The sequence below is a fragment of the Molothrus ater genome, chromosome 28 (assembly GCF_012460135.2).
Source record: "Molothrus ater isolate BHLD 08-10-18 breed brown headed cowbird chromosome 28, BPBGC_Mater_1.1, whole genome shotgun sequence".
Classification (NCBI taxonomy): Eukaryota; Metazoa; Chordata; class Aves; order Passeriformes; family Icteridae; genus Molothrus; species Molothrus ater.
Genome location: NC_050505.2, coordinates 4,526,062 through 4,539,069, shown reverse-complemented (window position 1 = coordinate 4,539,069; position 13,008 = coordinate 4,526,062). Strand labels below are relative to the sequence as shown.

Sequence of the window (13,008 nt, the reverse complement as noted above, 5' to 3'; positions counted from 1 at the left end):
TTTTGGGAATTTTTTCAGGAATTTTTTTCTGGGCTGTTCCAGTGGTTTTGGGGATTTCTTTTGGGATTTTTTTCGGGGATGTTCCAGTGCTTTTTTGGGATTCTTTTTCTAGGGTGTTCTGGTGTTATTTGGAATTTCTTTGGGGATTTTTTTGGGGATTTTTTCTGGGGCATTCCGGTGCTTTTTGGGATTTCTTTTGGGATTCCTTTTGGGATTTCTTTTGGGATTTTTTCTGGGGTATTCCAGTGCTTTTTGGGATTTATTTTGGGGGATTTGTGGGGATTTTTTGGGGGATATTCCAGCGCTTTTTGGGATTTATGTTCGGATTTCTTCTGGGCTATTCCGGTGGTTTTTGGGATTTATTTGGGGATTTTTCTTGGGCTGTTCCGGCGTTATTTGGGATTTGGTTTTGCAATTTTTTCTGGGGTGTTCCGGCGCCTTTTGGGGTGTTCTGGGGACGGCGGCAGCTGCGGGGGAGGCACCGGGGGCGTCCCAACCCCTTTGGGGTTCCTGGCTGGGCTCGGCTCTGGGGTTACTTGAAATGAAGTTTCGGGGCGGATCGAGGAGCGGTAGAATTTTTTCCCACGTCTCAAGGCAATAGGATTAATTAATTAATGAATTAATTAACATGTAATTAAACTGTAGATACTCCTAGGACAGGAAATCGATGCCGATAATTTTATTTTGTATCATTTTCCCTTTCTCTCTGTGTTGTTTTTCCCCCTTTTCCCTCCTTTTCTTTCCCCCCAATGTTTCAATAAATTTATTTTTTAGGATTCCTAAAAATTGCAAGTTTGGATCCTCCCCTCCGGTTTTGGTTTTGTTTTTTTGGGGTTTTTTTGTTCTGTTGTTGTTTATTTTAATTTGTATTTTATTCTGAGTTGGGCTGTGTTATTATTCCCGATACCTTTAAAATATTGTGGGTGTTTTAATAAATTTTATATTTATTTTTTGCACTCAACACCAGGCTCGGCTGCAATTCCTGTGGGATTGGGGTTTGTGGGATTTTTGGGTTGGGGTTTTTGGGGTTGGGGTTTTTGGGACTGGGGGGTCTGGATGGGGTTCTGGGTATGGGAACTGGGGGTCCTTTAGGGGGGGATCAGGATGGGGGCTCCATCTATGGGATGAGAGGGGGGATGGGATCCTTTTGGGGGTCGGGATGGGACCCTGGATATGGGAATGGGGTGGGGGAGGAGGATGGGACTTTTGTGGGGTCAAGGGGGGGCTTTTTACGGGGCCAGGAGAGGACCCTTTGTGGGGTCAGGACCGGGATTTTTGTAGGATCAGGGTGGGGCCTTTTGTGGGGTCAGGAGGGGGCTTTTTATGGGGCCGTGATGGGCCTTTTTGTGGGGTCAGGATGGATTTTTTTTGGGGTCAGGAGGGGACCCTTTTTGGGGACCCTTTGGGGGGGCGTCGCGGCCTCTCCTGGTCCTCCGAGCCACCGGGGGGCGCTCTTGGCGGCGCAGCGCTGGCCCCGCCCCATTTCCCAGCGGCGCGCTCTGATTGGCTGAGGCTGAGGTGACCCCGGCGCGCCCCCGGGATGGCGGCGGCGGGGCTGAGCCGGGGCCCGGTGAGTGTCCGTCAGTCCCCGTGTCCCTCTGTCCTCGTCCCCCTGCCCTTCCCCTGCCCGTGCTCCCCTCCCGACCCGTCCCCTCCCTGCGTGTCCCCCCGGTGCCGGTAAGCGCGGCCCGCGCCCCCTCACAATGAGCATCCCCGGGCCCGCTTCCCACCATCTCCCGGTGTTCCCTCGTTCCTTGTACCGCTCCCGGTGCTTCCGCTCCTCACAATGTCCCCAGGCACGGGTAACCCCTCCTGCCCCTCCCCAGGCCCCGTTCCCACCGCCCGATCCTCCGGTGGTGGCAGCGCCCGTTCCCGTCCCTCCTTCTCCCGGTTCGCCCGCATCTCCCGGGCTTCCGCAGCTTCCTGTGCCCTCCGCCGGTGCCGGCAGCTTCCCCTTCCCTTCCCCCGTTCCCGGGGCTGTTTTTGGGGTCCCCCCAGGGGTCTCAGGGCCGTTTGCCCCCAGCTGTTCCTGCGCTGCCGCTCCTGGCGGGGTTTGGCCTCCGGTACCGATGGGGAGTCACGCCTGGCGCAGCTGCTGCGGGAGAAGTTCCCGCGGGCCTCGGCCATCAAGGTGGTGGACATCTCAGGTAGGGCCTAAACCTGCTCGTTGTGGTCCTAAACCCGCTCTTTATTACCCTAAACCCACTCTTGGTTGCCCCAAATCTGCTCTTTATTATCCTAAACCCGTTTTTGGTTGCCCTAAACCCACTTTTAGTTGCCCTAAACCTGGTTTTTATTGTCCTAAACCCGTTTTTGGTTGCCCTAAACCCACCCTTGGTTGCCCTAAACCCGCTCTTTCTACCTGAAGCCCACTCTTTATTGTCCTAAACCCGCTCTTTGTGGTCCTAAACCTGGTTTTTAGTGCCCTTACCCCACTCTTGGTTGCCCCAAACCCAGATTTCTTTTTAAACCCACTGGGCTGTGGGGACCCCCAGACAGGGCAGGAGTGTGAGGGTGCTCAAGCCTTGACTTCAAGTGACTTTAATGGATTTTAATTGGCGTTAATTGGGCCGGGTTCCCAGGAGGCTGCGGTGACATGTACGAGATCCATGTGGAGTCGGAGGAGTTCCGGGAGAAGCGCCCGGTGCAGCAGCACAGGATGGTGACACAGGTGTGGGGCAGGGAGAGAGAATGGAGCAGAGGGAACAGGAGAGAGGGGGTTTGGGTGAGGGAATGGGGGCAAGGGAATGGCACAGAGGGGATGGGAGAGAATGGGAAAGAGGGAATGGGGAGACAGGGAAAGGGAACAGCTGGAATAGGGGAGAGGGAATGGGGAGAAGGAGGGGAACAGGGAGAGGGAATGGGGGAAAGAGGATGGAGAGAGGGGATGGGGGTGAGGGAATGAGGAGAGGGAACAGGGAATGGGGGAGAGTGGATGGAGAAGAGGGAACCCATGGGGCTGAGGCTGCAGCACCCCTGGACATGGGGCTGAGGCTGCACCCCTGGCTGTGGGTGCCGGCTGAGGGTGCCGCCCTGGCTCTGGGGTTCAGGTTGCACCCGTGGCTGTGGCTGAGGCCGCTCCAAGGCCAGGGCAGCCCCTGAGCTGCGCTTGCCCCACAGGCGCTGAGCGAGGAGATCAAGCACATGCACGGCCTGCGCATCTTCACCTCGGCCCCCAAGGGCTGAGCCTGCCACGGTGAATAAAGAGCTCCAGGAGGGGCCCAGGGCTGCCCCCCTGGGCGTGAACCCCACCCTGTGCTGTGTGCTCAATCCTGGGGAATGGTTATTATTATTTATTACTATTAGTATTACTATTAACATTACTATTATTATTTCCGGTGGTTCCAGCCCCATTTCTGGGGTGCTTGGGTTTATGGGGAGGGGTCTTTGAGGGCCCCAGGCCCATGGGGAGAGGTCTCTGGGGGTCCCAGCCCCACTTTTGGGGGGGAGCTTTGTGATTTGTGCGGGTGGTGAGCGACGCATGGAGCCAGTAGAGATCAGCCACAGCACTTCATGGGATTTTTGCCAATTTTATTTTGCCAATTTTATTTTGCCAAATTTTTTTTTGCCAATTTTATTTTGCCAATTTTATTTTGCCAAATTTTTTTTTGCCAATTTTATTTTGCCAAATTTTATTTTGCCAAATTTTTTTTTGCCAATTTTATTTTGCCAATTTTATTTTGCCAATTTTATTTTGCCAATTTTTTTTTGCCAATTTTTTTTTGTCCCTTACCTTTGGCAGGCCGGGGCGGTGGCCGAACCCCTCCGGTTTGGGGGGGCCCAGCGTGGTCCCTCGGTGCCCCGGGTTGCCTGGCCTTACCTTTGCCGAGCCGGGGTTGGTGTCCGAACCCCCAATTTGGGGGCGCCGTGTTCTCCATCCCCTTACCTTGGGCAGGCCGGGGCGGTGGCCGTGGCCCCCGATCGGGGAGCCCGGCGTGGTCCCTCGGTGCCCCGGCGGGTCTCGCTCCTTACCTTTGCTGAGCCGGGGGGGCGGTGCCGGTCCCGCTCCCGTTCGGAGGGGCCGGTACCGAGAAGGCGGCGGCGAGAAAAGACACAAGGACGGCGACAAGCGGCGCATCGGCGGATCCCCATCCCTCCCAACCCTCCCCCAACGACACCCCCGTGTCGGGCTCCGGGCTGGCGGCACCGAGGACGCGGGCGGTGCCGGCGCTCCGGGGCTGGTGGTTCCGAGGGCTCGGCCGGCGCTCCGCTGTTGAATGTTCTGCTCCGCTGTTGAATGTTCTGCTCCGCTGTTGAATGTTCTGCTCCACTGTTGAATGTTCTGCTCCGCTGTTGAATGTTCTGCTCCGCTGTTGAATGTCCTGCTCCGCTGTTGAAAGTTCTGCTCCGCTGTTGAATGTCCTGCTCCGCTGTTGAATGTTCTGCTCCGCTTTTGAATGTCCTGCTCCGCTGTTGAATGTCCTGCTCCGCTGTTGAATGTCCTGCTCCGCTGTTGAAAGTTCTGCTCCGCTGTTGAATGTTCTGCTCCGCTGTTGAAAGTTCTGCTCCGCTGTTGAAAGTTCTGCTCCGCTGTTGAAAGTTCTGCTCCGCTGTTGAATGTCCTGCTCCGCTGTTGAATGTCCTGCTCCGCTGTTGAATGTTCCGCTCCTCCCGTCCCGCTCCGCTGCCGCCGCTGGAACCGAACTGAGCCCATAGCCCCCGCCGCCGCTTTATATACGCAGGCTTAGCCCCGCCCTCTCGGCCGCAGCCAATGGGAGCCGAGTGGCAACAATGAGGGGCGGGGCATGGAGCGGTTTGCTTTGTTGGGAAATAATGAGGGGCGGGGCTGGAGCGGGACGGAGGGATGCGATTGGCTGAGAGGGTTCCGGGAGGGGCGGGGCCTGGGCGCACCGGGCCCCGTCACCGAAAGCGTTCGCCTCGCACCGGGGCAGGGCCGGGGCCGGGTCTGGGGCATCTCCGCCCTCCTCGGCCCGGGGGATGCTCCGGTCGGTGTCCGGTCTTCCCCCGGCCCGGGCCGGTCGCGGCGCTGGGGGCAGGGGCGGCCCCGGGGCTCCGGCGCGGAGCGGGCATGGCTGCCGGTGGCCATTGTCAGTGCCTCGGTGATCGTAGTCGTTGTCTCGGTGTCCGTAGTCGTTGCCTCGGGGGGATGCTCTGTCGGGATCCATTGTCCGTAGCCCCCCGGGGGATGCCCCGGCCGGGCCCCGCGGTCAGGGAGCGTGGCTGGCTCTCCCCTCCACATCCCGCCGCGATCCGGGACCGGGCGCAGAGGGGCCGGCGCCGCTCCCCCCTCCCAGCCGCACTCCCCGGGGGTGTCCCCGTCCCACCCGGGGGACCGGGGCTGATGACGCTGTTGGGGTTAGGGCAGGAATTGGGGCCGAGTTTGGGAGCGGGAGCTGAACCTGGGACTGGGGTGGGGCTGAATTTGGGATCGGGGCTGGGCTTAGGGTGTCCGTACCCCCCCCCGAGCCGCCAGAGACGGGGACGATGCTCCGGTGCTGCTCGGACAGGGCTTTGTTCAGGAGGGAACGCGGATGTTCAGCTCCCACGGCGCTCTGGACGGGGCAATCTCCTCCTGGCTGGAGAATCCACCGAGGACATCCAGAGCAGCTCGGGAGGGGGTTCAGAGCCAGGAAATCGGGGACCTGGGCGGTTCCTCCTCAGCGCTGTGTCCGGGGATGCTTCGTGGCCGGCAGCTCCTTGGCGGGCAGGAGCAGGCGCGGGTCAGCCACCTTCACCTTGAGGGTGCTCTGCAGGGGGACACAGGGACTCAGGCCGCGTTCAGGGGTGACAGAGGGGTGTTCGTGGGGCAGTCCTGACCGGGAAGAAGGAATGGAGCAGCAGGAGCGCCGCCAGCCCCAGCCCGAGCCACAGCAGGTAGCGCCAGTGGACGCCGTAGCGGACGAGCTTCAGTGGGGAGCGCAGCCACAGGAACGAGGACTTGGGGCGCCTGCAGGGACACCGGGCTCAGCCACTGCGTGTCCCCTGCCTGTGGGGACACCGGGCTCAGCCACCGCCTGTCCCCTGTCCCCTCCTGCTCTCCCCGGCTCACCTGGGCTCGGGCAGGGTCGGGTGCTTGTTGGGCTCCTCCCGGCCCTTCCCCACCGGCCGCTCCTCGGCCTCCTGCGCCGACAGCAGCTCCAGGCTCAGCTCCAGCTTCCCCTGCGGGGCCCGGGGGGGGGCGGTTGGATCTGTCCCCGCTGTCCCCCAGCCCCGTGGGGATGTCCCCAACCTGTCCCCAGCCTACCGAGAGGCGCTGGCCGCCGTCCTCGTGCATGGTGCAGGGCCACCAGCCCCGCGCCCTCCTCCTGCGGAACAGGTTCAGGGACGGGCGCTGCAGCGCCAGGGAGCGGAACCAGCGCCGGGAGAGGCGCCGGGAGAGCCGGGCCAGGGGCTGCCAGACCCGGGAGAGCCGGGCCAGGGAGAGGCAGGCCCGGGAGAGCCGGGCCCGGATGAACCGCGGCAGGGAGAGCCAGGGCCAGGAGAACCAGGGCAGGTCCGACGGCGAGGCCCGGCACAGGCGGGCGCTGCGGGCCGGGCGGGGCAGCCGCGTCAGCTCCAGCTCCAGGATCCCTGCGGGACAGGCCAGGGGATGGCTCCGTCACCGGCGGGAGCTCCCTGTCACCAGTGGGAGCTCCTTATCACCAATGGGTGCTCCCTGTCCCCTGAGGTGTCCCCGCAGTGGTGACACGGGCTCTCACCCAGCAGATCGTCCGCCTTGAACTTGTCATTGTCCCACACCTGCAGGATGAGCTTGGGCGGCACCTTCAGCAGGGTCTCGTCCAAACTCCACACGTGCTCCTGCCCGGGGACACGGCAAGGTCCCACATGTCCCCAGGCCGTGTCCCCGGGCTGCGTCCCCTCGCTGTCCCCTGTCTCTGACCTTGCGGCGGATGGCGCAGAGCTTCTCAGCCGCCAGGAACTCGAAGGGGAACACGAAGCGCCAGTTGAAGGCGCCGCGGCCGTCCAGGGAGCGATAGTGGATGTCGGTGTGCTGCCGCTGCTCGGGGAGCCCGTCCAGCCACCTGCGGGGACAGCACTGTCACCCGTGTGTCACCGCCCAGGGGACGCTGCTGTCACCCCTGTGCCACTCCAGCCATCCATGCCACCCCAGAGGGGACACCGCTGTCACCCCTGTGCCCACATGGATGGGGACACCCTGGCGTGACAGGGACCCTGGGGATGGGGACCCTGCGGTGACAAAGGAGATGCCAGGGGCTCTGGGGTGAGCAGGACAGAAGCTGGGGGGTGACAGGGGACACGATGGGGACACACCCGGACACGTAGATGTCACTCATGCGCTGGCCCAGCAGGTTGACGTCCCCGGGCTCCGTGTCCCGCACGTTCCACACCACGCAGCGCAGCTCGTACCTCGGGAGGGGACAGGGACGGGTCTGTCACCTTTGTCACCTTCCCCCGGGCTGGCCCTGTCCCCACGGGGCTCTCCTGTCCCCCACTCACCCCTCGGCCTTGCGGGGGTCGATGTTCACAGGGGGCCCGGGGGGGCCGAGGCTGGTGGGGAAAATGTCCACCCACATCTGCACCTTGCCCTGGGGACACCGGGATGGGCTGGCACCGGCACAAGTGTCCCCAAGCGTCCCCACGGTCCCAGGCTCCTCATCACCACGGCGTCCCTTTGTCCCCCCAGCACCTGCCCTTGCCACCCCCCCTGCCCATTCACCCACTCCTGGGGTCCCTGGCACCCACCCCAATGTCCCCGTCACCACAATGTCCCCATCCCCAGTGTCTCTGTCCCCACGGTGTCCCCACCTCCAGTGTCCCTGCCACCCCAGTGTCCCCACCTCCAGTGTCCCTGTCACCACAATGTCCCCATCCCCACGTTCTCTGTCACCCCGGTGTCACCACCACCCCTCCCCGCCAGGTGTCACTGTCACCCCCAGCCCGGTGTCGCTGTCACCTGCTCCAGGCCGGGCCGGGCGCGGCTCTGCAGCCCGCGGGTCTCCAGGTGCTCCGGGACGAGCCCGCACAGGTTCAGCACGTGCAGGGCCAGGCGCTCCCGGGGGGCCCCGGCGTGGCGGGGCGGGGGGCGGCCCCGCTCTGTGACACCGAGCCACTGTCACCCGCCCGACAGCCACCCCACAGACCCCCCACCACCCCCGAACTACCCCAGACCCACCCCAGATCCCCCAAATCCTCCCCCGGACCCCCAAATTACCCTAAAGCCCTCCAGACTCCCCCAGATCCCCCCAACACCCCCAAATTACCCCAGACACCCCAGACCCACTCAGATCCCCCAACCCCCCCCGCCCCAAACCCTCCCCAGAACCTCCCAAACCCCCACCAGACTTTCCCCACATCCTTCCAAACCCCCCAGAACCCCCAAACCCCCATCAGATCCCCCCCCAAACCCCCCCAGCCCCTCCCAAGCCCGCCCATCCCCGCCCTCACCGAAGTGGCTCAGCTGGAAGCGCTGCCCGCCCAGGCTCAGGGCGGTGCCCCCGCGGCTGAAGCGGGGCCCGCGCAGCCCCCGCGCGGCCGCCAGGAGCTCCAGGGCCCGGCTGGGGCACAGCTGGTCCCGCCAGCACGCGGGGCCCGCGCTGGGGACACGGCAGTGGCACCTCTGCTCTGCTGGCAGTCACCCCTGTGCCCGCCCCGGCCCTCTGTGCCCGCTCCGTGCCATCCTCCTGTGCCCCCCAAACCCTCCTGTGCCCCCCATCCTGCCCCTCCTCGTGTCCCAAATCCCTCTGTGCCCCCTCCCTGCTATCCTCCTGTGCCCCCGTGTGCCCACCATGTTCCCTCCTGTCCCCCCTCGAGGCCCCTGTGTCCCCTCCTGTGCCCCCATGTCCCCTCCCTGTGTCCCTCCCTGTTCCTACCCAGCACTCTGTGTCCCCTCCCCGTGTCCCCTCTCACGTGTGGTACAGGGTGGGCAGCCCGCAGTGGGCACGGTGGTGGGACAGCAGCCGGTCCTCCAGGTCGATGGTGGTGCTGCCGATCTCCTGGTCTGGTGGCACCTTGTCGTGGTCCATGATTGTCACCCGCAGGTCCTTCTCCAGGGGGATGGTGGCCGTCAGCTCGAACATCCTGGGGGCAGCGGTGTCATCAGCCCGGGGGTGGCACGGGGACAGGGACCCGCGGGGACAGGGGAGCTGGGGACATGGGACATGGCAGGGCGGGGAGTGGGACAGGAGGGGACACGGCAGGACAGGGAGTGGGACAGGAGGGGACACAGGGACATGGCAGGACAGGGAGTGGGACAGGAGGGGACACGGCAGGACAGGGAGTGGGACAGGAGGGGACACAGGGACATGGCAGGGTGGGGAGTGGGACAGGAGGGGACATGGCAGGACAGGGAGTGGGACAGGAGGGGACACAGGGACACGGCAAGGCAGGGAATGGGACAGGAGGGGACACAGGGACACGGCAAGGCAGGGAATGGGACAGGAGGGGACACAGGGACATGGCAGGACAGGGAGTGGGACAGGAGGGGACACGGCAAGGCAGGGAATGGGACAGGAGGGGACACAGGGACATGGCAGGACAGGGAGTGGGACAGCTGTTGGCACAGGGAATGGGACAGCACAGGGAATGGGACAGGGAATGGCACCGGGATCTGGTGGCACAACAGCGCTGGGAATGGCGCCCCCAGTGCCCCCTGGAGGTGACAGCGCCACCAGGGCCACCCGGCCGCACCTGCCGAAGACGGGCTCCAGGGTGTTGGGCACGTACTGGTCCCGCTGTCCCAGCGTCCTCTTGCCCAGCGCCACCCGCACGTAGGGATCGCTCTGGGTGGGGCACGGAGGGGACACGGCGGTGACACCGGGCACGCCCCGCCCCGCCCGGCCCCGGGGTCCCCGCCGTGCTCACCAGCCCGGTGACATCGCGGGGGGACAGCTCGAAGGCTCGCACGATGTAGACGCGCACCAGGCACGGCTGCGGCTGGGGCGGCGGCAGCCGCTGGAAGCAGCGCGGGCCGGGGGCGGCTCCGGCGGCCTCGGGCACGGGGTAGATGCGGAACAGCCCCTGAGAGAGCCCCCGGTGCCCTCCGGGGGTCCCGCCCCGCCGCCGCGGGGTCCCACGGGGGCACGGGGGGTTCACCCACCTTGAAGCTGCCCGCGGGCTCGGGGGCACGGCCGGGTTTGCACAGGGGCAGCGTCTGGCAGAAATCCTGCAGCCCCTGGAACTCGGGCACCGCCTCCAGCTCGCAGCCGTAGATCTGCGGGGCAGGGCCAGGCTCGGGACAGCCCCGGGCCCGTCCTGGGGCTGCTCCCTACGGCAGCTCCGGCCCCTTCTTCATCCTTGTCCCCATTCCCTCCTCATCCTTGTCCCCATTCCCTCCTCATCCTTGTCCCCTCCCCAGCTTCATCATCCTTGTCCTCCTCAGCTTCATCCCCCTCCCTGTCCTCACCCACTCCCCTCATCCTCCCTGTTCTCATCCTGTCCCTGTCCCCAGCTGTCCCTGTCCCCATCCCAGGGCAGGTCCCAGGCTCTGGCTCACCTTCAGTCTGTCCCCGTTGGGGGATTTGGGGTCCTTGTCCTCCATGGACGCGTAGAATTTGCTCCACCAGTCCCTCTCCTCCTCCTCCTCCTCCTCATCGTCGTCGTTCTCATCCTCCTCTTCTTCATCTTCCTCATCCTGGTGGGGAGCAGGAGCAGGTGGGCACAGGTGGCCCTGGTGGCGTCTCCTGTGCCACCTGTCCCCGTTCCTGTGCCCACCTGGTCCTCAGCCCGCTTGTTCCTGAGGTAGCCCAGCAGGTCCTGCAGGGAGCAAAGGGCTCTTGGGGAAACTGAGGCACGGGGCTGGGCAGTGCCAGCATCCAGCAGCGCCAGGGCTGGTGCCAGCTGACCAGGGGGACTCACCTGAGCCATCCTGGCTGGGGATATGGCCAGGAACAGGGAACACCAACGTCTGCAGGGGCTGGAGGAGGCGGGCACGGAGAGGAGCTCGTCTGAGGGACAGAGGGACAGGGGGGTGAGGGAGGGGACAGCTGGGACGGGCTGGGGACAGCTGGGATGGGGCAGGGGATACAAAGGGTGAGGCAGGGATGGGACAGAGGGGATGGGAGAGAATGGGAAAGAGGGAATGGGGAGAGAGGGAAAGGGAACAGCTGGAATAGGGGAGAGGGAATGGGGAGAAGGAGGGGAACAGGGAGAGGGAATGGGGGAAAGAGGATGGAGAGAGGGGATAGGGGTGAGGGAACTGGGGAGAGAGGGAATGAGGAGAGGGGGAAGAGGGGAAGGGAGAGGGAATGGGGGAGAATGGGGGAGAAGGGATGTGGGAGAGGGAACAGGGAATGGGGGAGAGGGAACCCATGGGGCTGAGGCTGCAGCACCCCTGGACATGGGGCTGAGGCTGCACCCCTGGCTGTGGGTGCCGGCTGAGGGTGCCGCCCTGGCTCTGGGGTTCAGGTTGCACCCGTGGCTGTGGCTGAGGCCGCTCCAAGGCCAGGGCAGCCCCTGAGCTGCGCTTGCCCCACAGGCGCTGAGCGAGGAGATCAAGCACATGCACGGCCTGCGCATCTTCACCTCGGCCCCCAAGGGCTGAGCCTGCCACGGTGAATAAAGAGCTCCAGGAGGGGCCCAGGGCTGCCCCCCTGGGCGTGAACCCCACCCTGTGCTGTGTGCTCAATCCTGGGGAATGGTTATTATTATTTATTACTATTAGTATTACTATTAACATTACTATTATTATTATTTCCGGTGGTTCCAGCCCCATTTCTGGGGTGCTTGGGTTTATGGGGAGGGGTCTTTGAGGGCCCCAGGCCCATGGGGAGAGGTCTCTGGGGGTCCCAGCCCCACTTTTGGGGAGGAGCTTTGTGATTTGTGCGGGTGGTGAGCGACGCATGGAGCCAGCAGAGATCAGCCACAGCACTTCATGGGATTTTTGCCAATTTTATTTTGCCAATTTTTTTTTGCCAATTTTTTTTTTGCCAATTTTATTTTGCCAATTTTTTTTTTGCCAATTTTATTTTGCCAATTTTATTTTGCCAATTTTATTTTGCCAATTTTTTTTTGCCAATTTTATTTTGCCAATTTTATTTTGCCAATTTTTTTTTTGCCAATTTTTTTTTGCCAATTTTTTTTTTGTCCCTTACCTTTGGCAGGCCGGGGCGGTGGCCGAACCCCTCCGGTTTGGGGGGGCCCAGCGTGGTCCCTCGGTGCCCCGGGTTGCCTGGCCTTACCTTTGCCGAGCCGGGGTTGGTGTCCGAACCCCCAATTTGGGGGCGCCGTGTTCTCCATCCCCTTACCTTGGGCAGGCCGGGGCGGTGGCCGTGGCCCCCGATCGGGGAGCCCGGCGTGGTCCCTCGGTGCCCCGGCGGGTCTCGCTCCTTACCTTTGCTGAGCCGGGGGGGCGGTGCCGGTCCCGCTCCCGTTTGGAGGGGCCGGTACCGAGAAGGCGGCGGCGAGAAAAGACACAAGGACGGCGACAAGCGGCGCATCGGCGGATCCCCATCCCTCCCAACCCTCCCCCAACGACACCCCCGTGTCGGGCTCCGGGCTGGCGCCACCGAGGACGCGGGCGGTGCCGGCGCTCCGGGGCTGGTGGTTCCGAGGGCTCGGCCGGCGCTCCGCTGTTGAATGTCCTGCTCCGCTGTTGAATGTTCTGCTCCGCTGTTGAATGTTCTGCTCCGCTGTTGAAAGTTCTGCTCCGCTGTTGAAAGTTCTGCTCCACTGTTGAAAGTTCTGCTCCGCTGTTGAATGTCCTGCTCCGCTGTTGAAAGTTCTGCTCCGCTGTTGAATGTCCTGCTCCGCTGTTGAATGTCCTGCTCCGCTGTTGAATGTCCTGCTCCGCTGTTGAATGTTCTGCTCCGCTGTTGAATGTTGCGCTCCGCTGTTGAATGTTCTGCTCCGCTGTTGAATGTCCTGCTCCGCTGTTAAATGTTCTGCTCCGCTGTTGAATGTTCTGCTCCGCTGTTGAATGTCCTGCTCCGCTGTTGAATGTCCTGCTCCGCTGTTGAATGTTCTGCTCCTCCCGTCCCGCTCCGCTGCCGCTGCTGGAACCGAACTGAGCCCATAGCCCCCGCCGCCGCTTTATATACGCAGGCTTAGCCCCGCCCTCTCGGCCGCAGCCAATGGGAGCCGAGTGGCAAC

At 63.0% G+C, this 13,008-nt stretch overlaps 2 protein-coding genes across 2 annotated transcripts; one reads left to right on the top strand and one right to left on the bottom strand.

The window, feature by feature from the left end:
- Nucleotides 1–1,515: 1,515 nt before the first annotated feature.
- BOLA3 (bolA family member 3) lies at nt 1,516–3,251 on the top strand. The gene is made up of 4 exons (XM_036396683.1): nt 1,516–1,570; nt 2,024–2,147; nt 2,583–2,671; nt 3,121–3,251. Exons 1-4 carry the CDS (start codon nt 1,541–1,543, stop codon nt 3,184–3,186), a joined length of 309 nt encoding a protein of 102 aa, XP_036252576.1. The 5' UTR covers nt 1,516–1,540; the 3' UTR covers nt 3,187–3,251.
- A 2,367-nt stretch (nt 3,252–5,618) lies between these two features.
- Nucleotides 5,619–12,270, bottom strand: LOC118695122 (myoferlin-like). Its single transcript, XM_054517472.1, has 17 exons — nt 10,777–12,270; nt 10,633–10,674; nt 10,415–10,552; nt 10,019–10,132; nt 9,784–9,939; nt 9,610–9,701; nt 8,830–9,000; nt 8,368–8,516; nt 7,877–8,016; nt 7,420–7,508; nt 7,234–7,329; nt 6,842–6,983; nt 6,660–6,759; nt 6,206–6,531; nt 6,011–6,120; nt 5,779–5,908; nt 5,619–5,708 (listed from the first exon to the last, which is right to left on the bottom strand). The coding sequence occupies exons 1-17, from the start codon at nt 10,783–10,785 to the stop codon at nt 5,619–5,621; spliced, it is 2,094 nt and encodes a 697-aa protein (XP_054373447.1). The 5' UTR covers nt 10,786–12,270.
- Between the last annotated feature and the right edge of the window lie 738 nt (nt 12,271–13,008).